Genomic DNA, 16,827 nt, shown 5'->3' with positions numbered 1-16,827 from the left:
CAAAGCCAACGCAGACATAGACCCTCCCTTTCCACGACATAGCCGTCACTGATTGGACAGAGGTGACCAGGAATTAAAATGTCATTGGCTAATAGGGATGTAGCTCTATCAAATAGCCAAGTCTGATTAGATCGAAAAAACGTCTGTCGTTTGGACGTGTTTCGTCATCGTCACAATTAACTACATAAATAAAATAAAATAAAATAAAATAAAATAAAATAAAATAAAATAAAATAAAATAAAATAAAATAAAATAAAATAAAATAAAATATGAAATGTAAAAAATACATTTATTTGTGTGCATGCCATTTTACATATAACACACATAAGTTCAACTAAGATAAAAAAAAAATAACAAAACTTAGACATAAAAATAAAACAAAAAAGAAATTACTGGATGAGAAACATAAAGATTTATTCTAAATATGACTCACTTGGATGCATTTTGGAATTATCATAATTGCAATATTAATTTCACTTAAATTAAAATGAAATTCAAAAAATAGCTTGCTATGTAAGTTTGAACAAATTGCTACATAGGAAATGTAAAAATAAAAACTGAATGTTTGTGTGCTATCTTTTTGTATTTTGTGATTGTTAAACCTATGACATAAATGGTTTGAAATTTTAAAAATGTAAAAAAGTTGTTATATAAGTTTGATCTTAAGGTTAAAAAAAACAACAAAAATTGATTATCACATAAAAATGCCGTTACTAATTTTTATTTCTCAGCTTCTTCAATATATTAGTCTGTGAAGCAGCAGAACTATAATTCTGTTTACATGGTGTAGCTGCAGTCAATACAATGTCAGTACTGATTAATCTGAAAAGAAGCCATGAGGGTGATAGAATAGAATAGAATAGAATAGAATAGAATAGAATAGAATAGAATAGAATAGAATAGAATAGATAGATGTAAAGCTCTGAATTCAGAAGCATCTAACAGCCTGCAGGTTAATGGGTCAGAAATATAATCTGGATTAAGATATTGCCAGAAATAGAAACAAATAAATGTATCACGTAATTTCCCCCTCCTATGGTCACACGGGTATACAATTCTCTCATGTGTGCATGTGTGTGTGTTTGGACAATATGCTGTGTCACACATTCACTTTTGCAGTGGTAATGGAAATAAATCAGAATTTAGAGAAACACACAGTGAAAGTCCTCTCATTATTATTGAGGTAGAGGTACAATAAACAGCTGTACTATACTATGAAATGTGACTGCATTAGTACTAGCAGCAGATTAATATTATTTATTCGTTACATAATTATGTTTAGGGGTGCTAATTTGAGCATCCAGATCATTTAAATTTGATGTAAGTGACAACGTGAAGACGAAGAGAGAGTGACACAGATAAAGAGGAGAACAGAGGAAGCAAATTTGTATTCTGGATAGAGCTGTCGGGGGACGGGAACTCAATAGACACTTATGCGTGATGAACTGTCTTCCAATAAACGCACACAAGGAGAGAGGGGAATCGAGTCACTTTGTTTTCCTTTAGTTCTAGCAGTGACAACAAACAAACCCATCCATTCAGTGTGAGTAAGAGGGAGAAGGAGAGGGGACGCTGTCACTGAGCCAACAAGCTTTTTACTCACACAAACTGCTTGTTGTTGCCCTTGTCTTGAAACTTATTTGCTTGTTATCCCAGTAAATATTGTGTGTTTCTGCTCTGTCCTCATTTAGCAGATTCATTTCGTGTCAGATAACAGAATCTACAGCTGCTGCTCTCTTTCTTATACTTTCTCTCCCAGTTTTCATCTCTTCTTTTTTTAAGTCTCTGAAGCCCCAAAGGCAGCATCGAAGCCAGAGAGTCCAAAAAACAGAAAAGAATAGTTGAATTTTCAGCTGCGTGCCAGCCCATGAAAAAAATCACGTGCAATGTATATAGTTAATGTCTGGAAAATGTGGTCCTTGGCACAACTGAAGAGCAATGACTGACTCAGCTGTGGCCAGCAGTCATGTCGCAAAGATTACAAGATTTGTTAGGTGAACCGTAGGCAGTGTTTCCACAGAGCAGAGAGGATGCACAATACAGCACGGCTCAAAAACTGTCAGCAGAGAAATTATGAGTTGTTGGAGGACACATTCAGCATGGTGAGACATCTGTTTGGATTCGGTGCAAAAGAATCAAATAGGTCTGGGGGCTGCACAGTGGCTTGGCGGTTACCACTTTTGCCTTGCAGCTAGTAGAGGCCCAGTTTGCATCCCGGCCTATACTGGGATCTTTCTGCATGGAGTTTGCATGTTCTCCCTGTGCATGCATGGGTTTTCTCTGGGTTCTCCAGCTTCCTCCGACAGTCCAAAAACATACTCAAGTTGATTGGTATCTCTAACTTGTCCGTAGGTGTGAATGTGAGTGTGATTGTTTGTCTCTATGTGTAGCTCTGTGATAGACTGGTGACCTGTCCAGGGTGTCCTCTGCCTTCACCCTCAGTCAGCTGGAGTAGACTTCAGCCATGACTCTAATGAGGATTAAACGGTGTATAGATGATGGATGGATGCAAATAAATCTGATCAAATAGCCTGATTACAGCGTGTGGAATCCACATTTTCCCCCAGAATTGGTAACATCTACAAAAATGGTGTTTACAGTTATCTCCATTTTGATGTAATTCAAGTAATACATCTTTTTTCTTTTTAATTGTATACATGTAATACTGTCGTTGCACTGCACAGAACATATTTTTGAGTTCTGTCTCCTTCTTCCCATGGTTCTGTGGTTTCCATAGAGGTGTAGACTTTATATTGCAGTGAAGAATAAGCCCACAGTGAGCAAAAATGCATAAAACATCCCAATACTGCTTGGTGTTCAGAGGGTGAACTGACTCAAATTCAACTGCTTGTTAGTGTACATCAAGGCAGCAAATATTGATTTTTTTCCAACCATTATGAATTCTTCGCCCTTTTTTTTCTCAATTACTGTAATTTTTTTGTCCGTCAAACATCCTTAAATTGTAACATTTTAAAAGTGTACTTGTTGAGTCTAGCCAGCACCTCAGAAATCAAAGATAGTTGCTGATCAGTTTTCCATTGATGGATTTAATAATTAATCTCCTGACTGTTTCAGCTCTCGTGTACAGTTTGTTAAAGTGTTTATGTCAGTGTGTTCTTCATTGCTTCACATACAGCATACCCTATATTGATAGTCACCAAATGCACTAGCCGTGGAAAAAGGGAGCTATGCCTCTTGCACAGCACATTGATGTGTACTTAGTTATTTAAAACATGAGCATAACTTACAAGAAGTTACTCAGTCTGCCACTTAAAGCCATAAATATTAAAGCCTTCATTATGTTGAATATTTGCCTAAATCATAGCAATAGCATTATCTTGATGCAGTCAAGGTTGTCCATAAAGTGGATTATTATATAATTCCATTGTTATTATACAATATCTCGGACAAACAAACTTAGGATTTATCAGTTTGCATGAAAACCTCACTATAAATTTCTCTTTTACTCAAAAGTTGCTCATCCAGTTTCTTACACGTCTTTTTAGGTTCAAACATCTTCATTTAAAATGAAAAATAGAAACTATGCATGACAAGCTGTTTTTCTGTGTTTTTCTCATGCGGCTGTATTAAGGAGTGTAATTACAAAGCTGAATTATCCTGTCTGTGTCTGTGCTGAGATTTCCTTCTTCCCTCCACGGTTCATTAGAAACAGGTCAAGCAGACCGAGGACATGAATACACACCAAACAGCACTCTGTGGTCTACTGTACTCTGCGTGTTTGTGTGTCTTACGTCTGTGTGGAGAATAATATTTTAAGATCGACCCTGTGGCCTCAGCTCTGTAACTTCCTTTTCTCACCACTGGCTCTGGTTGCTGTGTTCTGAATATGACCCTGACCTCCGACCTCCATGTGGAGGAGAGGGGAGGCTAAATTTCATAACAGGGATCGATTACATATCATATTATTATTACCCTTTAACCAATTTCCTCCTTCTGTCCATCTCTACTGCTGTCTTCCCTGTTCTCCTCAGCGAGTCTCTCTAAAGTTCCTCCTCTCTAACTCCCCCTCTTCTCATCTCTCTCCTCCTCCTCTCTCCTCTTTTTACTCTCTTTTTTCTTTCTCCCTCTCTCCTCTTTCTGGAATGTGCTGTTCAGAAGCAGCTGAGAGGAGGAATGTTGCTCTAACAAGCCTATACACAACCCCTAGGTAGGGAGGCTCCCTGCACACACACACACACACACACACACACACACACACACACACACACACACACACACACACACACACACACACACACACACACACACACACACACACACACACACACACACACAGCTCTCTCTTCCTCGCTGCTAAACGATGAATTCGTTCAGACATTGGTTGGTTTGTTTTTTTGGTTTTGTGTATTTGTTTTCTCTTTTGCCTTTTTGAATATGTTGCGTGTCTGAAATAATCAGATGAAAAATATTTTAAAAAGCCCCATCTTTGCGTTCCTTCATGTTCTGTTTTTCACACGTGTGTTCCTGCAGTTGAATTACAGCATGAAATGTGTATGTTTGAGAACACGGTATCTGCTCAGGACACACACAGGATGAAGAAAGAAAAAGAGGAAAAGAACGTGAGCCTGCCTGTTGCAGTAATCAAGCAGGGTGAAAATGTGTGCCCTCGGGGCAAAGGAATGACTCAGTGGCATGTTACACAACCTCACCGTGCCCCCCTCTGTTCATGTGCTCTAAAAGTCAGGGATATGTAGAGGGCAGCAAATGAAAGGAAAAACTTGAACGCTGATGCTTCCGGACCCTCTGAGATGTGATCTGTCCCAGGATGACAGTGTGGCGGCCACAGGGCAGGAGGGTCACTGGAGGGTATGACAACAAAGCCAACCACATGCTGTCAGGCCTCCACAGCTATTATACTGCACCTCAACCTGATTCAACACCTATGACTCACAGTGTAGCATAAAGCTTCCCACCACCATCATCAAAAATGAGGAGATGCCTCCTGGAATAATGGTGTCAGGGATCCACAGGGGTCGAGAACTGTCTGACTCATGGGATGTACACAGGAAAGAAAAAAAAAACACAAACACAGTCCATGAAAAAATGTGAAATTCTGGCAGCAAGAGCACCAGAAAATACACTACCATTCAAAAAATTTGGGGTCACTGAGACAATTTCATGTTTTTCATGAAAACTCACATTTTATTCTTGTGCTAACATAACAGCACAAGGGTTTTCTAATCATCAATTAGCCTTTCACCACCATTAGCTAACACAATGTAGCATTAGAACACAGCAGTGATGGTTGATGGAAATGTTCCTCTGTACCCCTATGGAGATATTCTATTAAAAATCAGCTGTTTCCAGCTAGAATAGTCATTTACCACATTAACAATTTCTAGAATGCATTTCTGATTAATTTAATGTTATCTTCATTGAAAAAAAAGATTTTCTTTCAAAAATAAAGCCATTTCTAAATGACCCCAAACTTCTGAACGGTAGTGTAAATGTTAAAAATGATAGAATAGTACTCAAAAACTATTAAAAAACAGTGATATAGATGGCAAATGTCTGCAACATAATGATATTTCTGTAAAATAACAGTTTCAAATGATATATCATTTTTAATAGTGAATACACACAACTTTTCTTTCAAATAACAAAAAAGCCTAAAAAATTCTGCCATTTTTTGCTCATTTAAATTAACTAAAAACAGTGCAAATTCACAATCAAATATTATTTTTAAAAAACTACCAAAATTTTGCAAAAATACAGGTTTTCATATGGACATTACTCTTTGCTGACAGGCTTGGTTTCTCCAGGTCCATTTTTTTTGTCTCTATAGAAAAGTCTTTAAAATCAGTTTTTAGTTCAGATAAGAGCTTATTTCAGTCCATTATTACTTCGCAGGAAAAAGCCAGTTGTCCAAAGGCAGTTTTACATAAAGGGATGTGACAATGCCACCTAAAAGAGGCCCTTGTTGTCCTGGCAGTATTTCCAGAAGTGCAATGAATAAAAAGCTCGAGAGGTGAGGGCATGTAACCACGAACACTCTTGAAAACCAATCGTGCATTTGCATACACCCTCGTGTTTCGTTCACTACATCCACCTTCAGCCGTCAATAATTTGCATTACTCAACTCTAAAGTAACCCACCTCCGTCACACCTCTATCTGCAGCAGCCAGACTAAAGCGTAATCCTTAAAAAAACAAGCAGCAACATGCACTTGCAGAAGAGGATCACAAAAATTGCTGCCTCTAGTATTCCAATGATATAATCTTTAACGGGCTTTAATATGACGATACATTTTATGATCTTTCAGTAATTGCTGGATATACACCTCAGATCACATCACCTAGAGAACAAAATGTTCCCAGGTAGACATGACAGAGATTTAGATGTTGTTTTGTGGATCATGTTGGGTTCGGGTGGCTGATTAAGGCCCATTGTTGCAGACTGGCTCCTGATTTAGTTCTGTAGGTTTGGTTAATAAATCCTGTGCATCTCTATTATGGTACAGAATTGGGAAGGTTTTATTGCCAAGTAGTTTGTCACAAACAAATAATTTCACTTAGAGTTTTAGTGCATAACAGTAATTTATGGGGAAACTGCTGCTGCAAAAAGTGATGAGAAAAATCACCTCGTATCCGTCGGTGACAGGAATCTGAGCTGTTGAACTACAACTAAAGAATCTGCAGCTTTAATATTCAGCACTGTAGTGTCAGAAAAAATATATACAAGAAGGAAAAAGTCACTTAATGTGGATATTTTCATGTTTGTCTGCTTCAAGCACACACAATGCTGAATTTGGCTCCCTTGATGCTAACATATGTTAATAAGGAATAAACAGCTGATTGTATTGGTTTTGCAGGTATTTACTCAGGTATAAGGACAAATTAAAATGCTGACCTGATGGTGACACCAGATAAAACATTAACACATCACAGTTACATCAATTAATTCTGAGGGCAACGTGACTTTCACAGATATGCAGTTTAATAGTTGAGGTGATATTTCAGTGCTGACCAAAGTGGTAGATAGACATTAACGGCATGAACAAAAACAAAAGCCCCTCATGGCTGGAATACCGTCGCTGTATGACACGGGGTCAGTGAATGTGGAATTTGTGTGCCAGATGTGAGTGTGTGTGTGGACACAGTGGTGTGGTGGGTGATGTGGCACTGCTGTGTGTTTCTGTACGCAGCAACACCCTCAGTATAGCCCTTCCCTCAACGGACTCCAGCCAGCCTGTCTCTGTCTTCACCAGTGACACACAAACACAGTTGCATTTCCATTACTTCAGAGGACATCACACTGACTTACATCCATTTAACTGCTGCTCTGACTGTTACTATAATGCTCCGAACCCCTCACCCTTGTCTTCAACCTAAACCCAACGCAACCTCAAATCAAGTTTTCGCACTAAAATTTTATTATTTGTTTACAGAGTGTCGCTTTTTGTCCCCAAAAAAGGAGACGCGTCCCCATATTGTGATTGTGTAAACAGATTTATGTCCCCACAATGCGAGTAACGCAACTACACACACACACTGGCAGGCTTCCAGGCAGTGGTGGTTGGACGCTCTGTCAGATTTAGACATGTAATTACTGTCCCAACTGTGTGTGTGTGTGTGTGTGTGTGTGTGTGTGTGTGTGTGTGTGTGTGTGTGTGTGTGTGTGTGTGTGTGTGTGTGTGTACTTGTTTCTGCTATTCCGGTGGGGACTTTGACCTGACTATTTGCTATAAAGGTGGGGACTTGTCTTACGGTGGGGACCTAAAATGAGGTCCCCACGGGTGGCAACACCGTTTTCTTGGCCATATTGTTGTTAATAAAAAATGTAAAAGTGCAAAAACGTTTGTTTAGGGTTAGGCATTGATTTGGTGATGGTTAAGGTTAGGGTTAGGGTAAGGGTTAGGAGTTAGATATGAATGGGAGTCAATGGTAAGTCCCCACCGGTATAGAAAAACAAACATGCGTGTGTGTGTGTGAACAAGTATATTTAAATACACTCTAAGCGTTTTACACGGAGCTGGTTTCTGGTGGTGACAGAGCTGCATAGTATCCCTGCATGCATACTGACTGTCACAGTCCAAAGGCACAACTTTTAAACATGTTAAACAAATAGTTCACATTGAGTATGAAAATCTAACATGACATTTGACTAATCAATCAATGCGTCTATTTTCAAAATCAGCACGGAAAAAATGACCAGCATGGCTTAAAAATGCTGTTAGAAGTCAATATTCATAACTGTGAGGTTGTTTTTATTGTCCGCTGCTGCCACCAAGTGGGCAACATGAGGAAGCTGTCAGTCAAATGTTGCTAAAAGTTTAGTGAATAAATCTGTAAATAAGAGAATTAAATGCGTTACTGAATGTGTTTTTTGCAAAGCTTATTTCATTGAATATTAGCTAAATGAAAAGTAGCATTACACTTGACAAATAAATCTGTCAAACTGTTATGTAAAACTGCTCCTGTAATAACCAAAAAACAAAACATATACATACACTACCGTTCAAAAGTTTGGGGTCACTTAGAAATGTCCTTATTTTTGAAAGAAAATATTTTTTTTCAATGAAGATAACATTAAATTAATCAGAAATACAGTCTAGACATTGTTAATGTGATAAATGACTATTCTATCTGGAAACGGCTGATTTTTAATGGAATATCTACATAGAGGTACCGAGGAACATTTCCAGCAACCATCACTCCTGTGTTCTAATGATACATTGTGTTAGCTAATGGTGTTGAAAGGCTAACTGATGACTAGAAAACCGTTGTGCTGTTATGTTAGCACATGAAAAAAAGTGTGAGTTTTCCTGAAAAACCTAAAATTGTGTGGGTGACCCCAATCTGTGTGCGCGTGTGTGGAAAAGACCTCTGAGCTTGCATTGTGATAAAAGGGATCTTTTTAAACTTGAAAAAAAAAAGTAGGGAAAAGAAAACATACACAGGCTGCTGCACTCCGGCGGCGCGCTCTGGGTGCAGCAGCCGGAGCTGCCATTGGCAGGGCAGCTCAAATTAAATTTCATTTTATATGAAAGTGTGCAATGACAATAAAGTTCTTCTCATTCTTCTCATCTTTGGACTGGTAGTGTATATAATAATATATCAGCAAGAGGGATCAAACCATTATTTTTGCATGAATACTTTTAAAATCGCCTTTTATTTAAGTAAGATTATTCCTACAGCTCTTCTCTGCATTGGTTCTTCACTGAATTACTGGATCTGAATACTTCTTCTCTTCCTGTTGGTCAAATACAAACTGTAGACCAGCAGGAGGCACCACAGACCTCTGGAAACATCTGGCAGCTAATTCAACTGTGCTGCTTCCGATAGCAGTAAAATCAGAGTTCCTCCTCTTCAGCTCTTCTCCCTCCATACGCCTGAGCTCACATACTCAAAGGGAGGGACCAGATACCGGGAAAAACACTAGAAGAGATGGATGCAGTCAAGGCAAAGGTTATTTCCTCATTTTTTCTTTGATCCCCACCAGACACCAGTCCTGCCTCATTCTGCGGCTGTTTGTTGTTCTCCCGAAGCAGCTGGAGAAATAAAACTGTGACAACATGTGTGAAGAGGCAGAAAATGGCAGCAAGAAGAAGAAAGGCTTCTTCAAGACGCCCAAAGCAGAACTGTGGTGTGCAACATCGATGGTGCTTCTATATGCGGTAAGGACACATAGATAACAGCATTAGTTTTATCAACAGGTCTGTTCATTCCACGTTTCATGTGATCTTGCAAAATAAATAGAAGCAAACAAAGCCCGAGCAGCTGACAGTTTGTTTCTCTGTTTGTTTGTTGCATTGGTTATGGTTAACTTTTTCTTTTTCATTCATCAGCAAAGTAATTTCTGTGCACCCATTGTTGTTGGAGATAGTAAGGTCAACTTTAGCAATGCAGAGGTTATTTTCTTATTAAAAAGTCAAGAGAAAAGTTCAGTTTTTTGATGATGAGGTAACTCTTAATACCACCAGAAACCCACCTCACAGTCTTTGGTATAGTTATGAATATGCAAAACAAGGGATGGCTTAGTGCTATTTTTTTGCATCAGGATCACATTAGACCAGAAATAGAGCTAAAACTACTTCACTTTGATGTGTAAAATCAGAAGTAGATTATATCTGAGTTTCTGATGCATGAAACTTTTATTCTCTTTAATTTAAAATAGGAACATTTTCCTGTTTTTTTTTTGTTACTTTTTTTTTTTTTTTTAATCGGGACCATATTAGACCAGGAATAAATCTAAAACCACCTTATATAGACTAGTGAAATCTGGACTTGCTTGTTTGAGAGAGGCTAAGGAATCTTTAAAGTGCAGCATCTGGTTTGTGAAAACTTTAATTCTATCTCTGAAAATGCTTTTTTTTTTTTTTTTTTTTTGCATAGGTACAGCATTAGAGCATGTCTCGATCTAAAACCACTTTACAGTCTGAACGAGATTATGGCAGAAAGGACCCAGATTCTGTAAAGCATGGTTCCTCATTGTTTAAACTATTGCCCTGCAGATCTGGTGTGTTGGGGTGATTTTTTGGGCAGCATCGAGACAGCTCTGGAACAGCCAGAGCCTTGGGTGTGGCCTCGACACTGAGGTAAAACTACACAAGGTTTTCCACCATCAGACCAACAACAATAAGTACAAACAATACAAAAATGTCGTAAAATGTTGTGCATATTGAATGATAATAACAAAAGTAATTACTATGGATGACTATTCTCTAATTTACGGAATAAAACAGCAATAAATGAATGGATCTGATGACATATGATTGTGAGGTTTGGTCTTGTAGTTTGAGTCCAGGTTGGAAAACGAGGCCCAGCTGATTTATGTGTGGTCGGGGTGTAATCTGGTGTTCTGTACGTTGCTAATGTTGGGAATTTGGAAAAGAAACAGCTGCTGTATGCTAATGGTAAGTGGATATCTGTATGTAATAATGATTTGCATGCACACAGGAAAGAATATCAAGTGTAAACCGTTGCTCCCCTCTCTTGTTGTCTCTCCACAGTATGCGGCTTTGTTTTTTATCTTTGTGGCTATGGTTTGGACATTAATCAATCTCGTGGACAAAGAGAGTCAGGTGGGCTAATCTCATCTTCATTTCTATATTCACTAGGTTTTAATGAAAGTGTGGAAGTAATAAAAAAAATAGAAAGTTTGCTAAATACAGAGGCTTTTATTCTTGAGCTTTCAACCACATTTTAAGGTCTTGTTCTGTGGATGGAGTTTACATTGTTGTCATGCAGATATCTCAGCTGATATCATGTTAGTGACTTTAAACTGACTTTTGGGGAAATGTATTTATTGTCTCGACAGGGACACTGATACCAGTCTTGTATCTGACATTTAAATATGAAGCTGAAGTCTTGTCAAGTGCAGAGACGATAAAAGGTAGATGTAGCGTCTGGGAGCTGGTTGCACCAACTGGTTTTTACTGAGCCTCACAGTAACTGCTAAGTCAGCCTCTGCTAAAATCAACCTTTACAAGGAACTTTTGTCTGTTGCACCAACCAAACTTAAACTTAGTTTTGACTATGTCCAGTTCCTCACTGCATGTTGGTGTGAATGTCTAAATGTTTGATAAACGAGAAGTGGCTCGTTTATCACTTCTGGCTTCCAAAGGCCAACATCATCCAGATTCTGAACTTGAAGCTCTAAATGGTAGTTGCAGGTCAATTTTTAGATATAGTCCATATATATGGTCATCTGATGACAACACAGAGCCTCTTCTGAGCAGGACCATGAAATGTGGTTGGAAAACATTACCTATCATCTCTTGGGTTACATATAATAATGGCCTTGTTTGTCTTTCTGTTTGCCTCTAGGAGATACAAACATTTCAGAAGAAATACTTGGCACTGCTGCCTTTCACAGAGACAATAAAAAACCCACAGATAAATGGAGGCATACTCACTGAGATGAACTGCTGGCAGACTCAGGTAAGCAAACTGACATTGAGGATTTCAGTAAAAACGTACTTTTAGGAAACATTGTAAGGTTTCATGCTGCCAACTGTTGTGTGTTTGTTTCTATTTTAGATCTAAACATACAGAAAGCATTTGTGAATGCCTCTAAATCACTTCTGATTTGTGCTCACTACAGTTCAAGTGTTGTGGACTTCAAGGCATCCAAGACTGGAATACTTCCTTTCCAGACTCCTGCTTTGATGACGAAGAGCAGGACAACAACTGGGTGGGTCTTTCACCTTTCAAACCAAAAAATAACTGCACAGCCAAATGTATTGCAAAATGTATTTAAGGTGATAGAGGTATAGAGCATCCTCAGCATAGAAATGAATGTACTGTGTATCTCATAAGACATCAAATTGTCTGTTTTACAGTATTTTCAATGGATGCATAATGGTCACCTTTGTGTTTTAGGTCAGAACTACTTTGCTTCCAAGGAGAAATATTTATGAGAAGGTAAAAATCTTAAAGATTCAGTTTAAACATTTCTTTAAACTGACATCAAATTGAATTCTGTTGCACCGTAACTTTGATCTCCAACTTAACCAGTATTAACTTTGAATTTACACTTTTAAATTTTTCATGAGAGAAGGAGCAAAATAATCAAGCAATCAAGAAATGTCATGTTAAGGGAAAAGATCAACTCAATGAACTCTGAATAGAACCAATGCAAAATAAATTTTCCTTAGTGCAACCCAACCTTCGAGTATTTTTTGAGTATTTCTAAGATTGTTGTTGTATTATCTGTATAATGTACTGATAAACAAATGAAAACAATTGTTAACAAAGTGTGTGTGTGTGTGTGTGCGTGCGTGCGTGCGTGCGTGCGTGCGTGCGTGCGTGCGTGCGTGTGTGTGTGTAGGCTTGTTTCCCTACAATCACATCTCTTGTAGAAAAACGCAGCTCTGCTGTTTGGATCATCACAACAGTTTGGGTAAGAAGTGTTACGTTGCAATTAAACAGATCATTTGTTTGAGTATTCTTTAAAGGCTCCGTTCTTTCTTTTTTTCTTGGGTCGAATTGTCCACTGAATGGCCATTGTGTTTAATCTAATGATTTTACATCAGGTTTTCTACAAACACTGTTTTCTGCTTCTCCAGCTAACCATCATCGCTGCTCCAATTGCCATCTTTGCCCTGGGCTTAGTCGTCGGGAGTTTTGTTGGTTGTTGTGTAAGTGCAACGGCATGACAGTAAAATCTGACCAACATAAGATTAGTCGTCAAATATAAAGATCTGATCTAAACAACATGTTTTCCTTGTGTTTTCAGCTATTTTGCGAGGTAAGCTATAAGCTGAGCGTCTTGAAAAACAGAATCTGTGGAGGAGAGAAAATGGTTCCGGTGGTGTTCATCAGAAAGAACAATAACAACCAAACAGAGAAGGAAGACATGGAAGCCAAAGAAAGCGTCTGGGAGGACGGAGTTATCTTGGAGGGTTTGGATGACAATCCATTGAAGATGATTCCTGTGTCTCTGCTGACGAGGCTGCAGGAAGAGCTGGACCCTCCTCCAGTCCAACACCAGGTGGAAAATTCACCTTGTATGTGTATTTATCCACCTCCTAAAGCAATCAGGCAGTTCTACACAGTGCTGATAGATGACGATTCACCACTGCTGCCCAGTAACGCCGTGCTAGTCGATGGTGACAAACCCACCAGATTTTGTTGGTGGGAAGAGGGACACAGGATATTTGACGCTAAAGATATCGTTTGGCCAAAAGACAGAGTGAACAGAAATACAGCATGCTAGTGTTGTACCTCCAGTGTGTGTCGGTGCAACAATGTCGCCTGTTCTTTCTGTGGGCGTCTCTGGATCTCAAGCTACGAGTCTCTGATCTGAAGCCGCCTCACCCATTCCTATTCTGCCATCCCCACCCCCCTCATCCACACTCTCACCCCAGAGGCAGACGGCCGCCTTCCCTGAGCCTGGCTCAGTGAGAATTTTTCTCCCATCCCCATTCCTGGGATTTTTCATTCCTTCCCACCGTTACTCAGGGAGTCCAAAAGATTTTCTGTTCCGTTTATAATTCATAAGGTCTGTATCTTACTACGCTACATGTTGTGATTTTGTGCTATATAAAGTTGAATGTGTTTTCATATTGCTTTTTACATTAAAATATAAAATCTAAAGAACTGTGTCTTAGAAAAGGCCTTATTACCACTATCAGTGCCTGTTCTACTTGATATTAGAAACTGATTATCTGAAAGCTGATTCCGCTTTACAAAGGTTCTTCTCTGTTCCAGTTGATGTTATTGAAAGCTTACATAAAATTCACTTTTTAAATACATTTTCTGCAGTGAATTATCAGAAAACAGACAGCACACCGCTGGTGCCAGCGCTTACGCATTAAACTGCTGTTGAACTGATATATCCTGTGACCGTGATGCTCAAAATTCGCTGCAGAAAAATTTGTGCTCAGGTCGGTGTAAAATTGATTTGGTTGTGGTTTTTAACAGAGCTGAAATGTGATTTTTCCACTCTGAAAATTTCATGCTTCTATCTTCTTTATGTAGGAAAAAAATATATAAAGTGAATTATAAAGTTGGAAATTCTGACCCGCTTCTATGTATCTCAAGGGCCGATAACGTGGAAAACATTCATAGCATGAAGGTCAAATTGCGCATGGCTTCATAAAATATACTATAGTTACTGTGTGTAAAAGATAAGCTGATTCTGAGGTTTTCTTTTTAAGTTTTGCTTGATTTGACATGGAAGGACCCATGTAGTAACTGAACGTAACTAGTGCCTTATATTTGTGCCCGTGTTTGATCAGTTGGTGAATAAAATATGTTTGTCAAAAGTGAAACAATTATTCTGACACCTACTTATGAGCCAGAGTCTCTACATTTTTTTCTAAAAAATATAAAATCAATTCTCAAAAACATAAAATCTCTGTAAAACAAAAATAAATAAAAAGCTTTTAAAAACAATTTTAACTTTTTTTTAGTGCTGTAGAGATTAAATTATAGATAATAATCAGTCATTTAACAATAAAAAAAAAAAAGGAATTTACGTGCTAACCACAATAAAAACAGTCCAAAACTCTGAATAATGTCGACATCAAAAATTTACTTTTTAATGCAAAGCTCTTTTACAATGTTTGGTAGTAAAATTACACAATCATCATTATTATCCTCCTGCATTTATTATAAACTGCAAATAAATAAATAAAATAGTGTTTTTTTCCCCACATATAAGACTGGAAAGAATAACTGAAAAATGGTCAATAATCTTTTGAGGAGCAGAGCTTTCCAGTGATAAAAAGACTCTTACCTAAAACTATAATTTTGAAAAGACATCATTTTAGAAGACAGCTAACTCAAAATTCACCTCCAAACGGAACATCTGCAGATCGGATGTTTACCACTAAAGGACCTCTAATGGCTCTCTGGAACACCACAGGAAGCCTCCTACCTCCACTAGAATCTGATAAGGGTCATAAAGTGTCAACTGTGAGGAAAACCACACCTCTGCAGAAGAGGATTGGCATTCTGACCTTCTGATCACCCAACCTAACTGTCACAAGAAAAAAAAATATCTCCAAGGAGGCACTTGGGGACCTCCCTGGAGATTCTGGCCGGGAACCCTTCCTTTGGGAGCCACGTCGCCTCCGGGATGGCAACTTAATTGCCAGCCGGGTTCCCCAAAACAGGGAGTTCTGGTCTGAGTTGACATTATATGAATCGGGGAGAACAGGAAACAAGTCTGGTGTGCCTGCTGGGTTCTTGGGTAGCTGGCTCATTCGGTCACAAGTCAGAGGTTTGAATCCAAGTAGCAGGCACAGACAGGTGAGTGAAATTATTAATGATTTAATATCAACAAAAGTAAATAAACAGAAAAAGCTCTTAATAATTATGACAGAGGAAAACAAGGGGAAGAGAACACAACTAAACTGAACCAAGGGCGGACCTGAAGGCCGAGAAAAACTAACAACCAAAACTAAACTAAAATACTGGGGAAGAAGACTCACGAGAGGTCCAGAGCATTAGTCCTGAGTCTGACGGGCGACAAAACTGGCTGAGTCAAGGGAGAGACGTGGCGAGGGTAGGTAACAGTCCAAAAGTGAAATAGTGTCCAGTAGACGAAATACAGGAAACGAAGTGCAGGATTTGGCAGAGTGCGTCGTGGTCTTGGCAGGTGAACATGGAGCATGGAACAATGAGCCGGCAGTGAACTGTGTAAAAAGGCCGGCTTATATACTGCAGTGATTATCTATTCAAGCTAGCTGCGCTCTCCACACAGCTGTTCATCATTTGGCTGATTGAGCCAGAGCACCAGAGCAGGAGGATCGTGACACTAACTCACAGAACTTGGTATCCAGGAATGGATTGAACAGTTTAAATCAGAACATAAAAGAAATGCAGCATCACCAGAGTGACAATCTGGACTCAGTCTCGGATACCAGATTGATGGGGACCAGTATGGAAGAAGAACACATCAAATCTGAAGTGTTTGTGGAGAAAAACAAGACACCAGCACCTCCCTCCCTCTGTCACAAAGCACAGCCATAAAAGACACAGACTCTTTACTCTCAGAATGTATACTCCCTATGTTTTCTTTTTATTATTGAATGTAAATGCTTGTGTTGTAGCTCTGTTTCCTGAAATGTTATCTGTAGGGCCATGAATGCATTGTCCATGCAGTGGTTGCTAAGATATTTCAGTTTGGATCACAGAAGAGGATCAGAGTTCAGCAGCTCCACTGAAACTCTGTTGTTTGTGTTGGACCATAAATGTTAAAGAAGCTTCCTGGCTCAGACAGAATGTTTTATTAACTCTATGCAAACAGCATAAATTATGTATGACACTGTGATGGGAAACGCTGTTGTGTTTACAAGTCATTATCCAGCTACCACTCATGACTTCCCATAATTCCACTTCAGCTAATTTCATTTC

General features: G+C 38.8%; 1 protein-coding gene across 1 annotated transcript; it reads left to right on the top strand.

Annotated features, from left to right (window-relative positions):
- The first annotated feature begins 9,284 nt into the window (after nt 1-9,284).
- LOC110962737 (uncharacterized) lies at nt 9,285-14,756 on the top strand. The gene is made up of 11 exons (XM_051948943.1): nt 9,285-9,429; nt 9,513-9,638; nt 10,476-10,559; nt 10,758-10,877; nt 10,974-11,045; nt 11,791-11,904; nt 12,068-12,157; nt 12,346-12,387; nt 12,794-12,865; nt 13,032-13,103; nt 13,202-14,756. The coding sequence occupies exons 2-11, from the start codon at nt 9,537-9,539 to the stop codon at nt 13,679-13,681; spliced, it is 1,248 nt and encodes a 415-aa protein (XP_051804903.1). The 5' UTR covers nt 9,285-9,429; nt 9,513-9,536; the 3' UTR covers nt 13,682-14,756.
- The last annotated feature ends 2,071 nt before the right edge of the window (nt 14,757-16,827 follow it).

The sequence above is a fragment of the Acanthochromis polyacanthus genome, chromosome 1 (assembly GCF_021347895.1).
Source record: "Acanthochromis polyacanthus isolate Apoly-LR-REF ecotype Palm Island chromosome 1, KAUST_Apoly_ChrSc, whole genome shotgun sequence".
Taxonomy (NCBI): Eukaryota; Metazoa; Chordata; class Actinopteri; family Pomacentridae; genus Acanthochromis; species Acanthochromis polyacanthus.
Note: the sequence above shows the minus strand (reverse complement) of the source record. Positions and strands in the feature narration are given on the sequence as shown.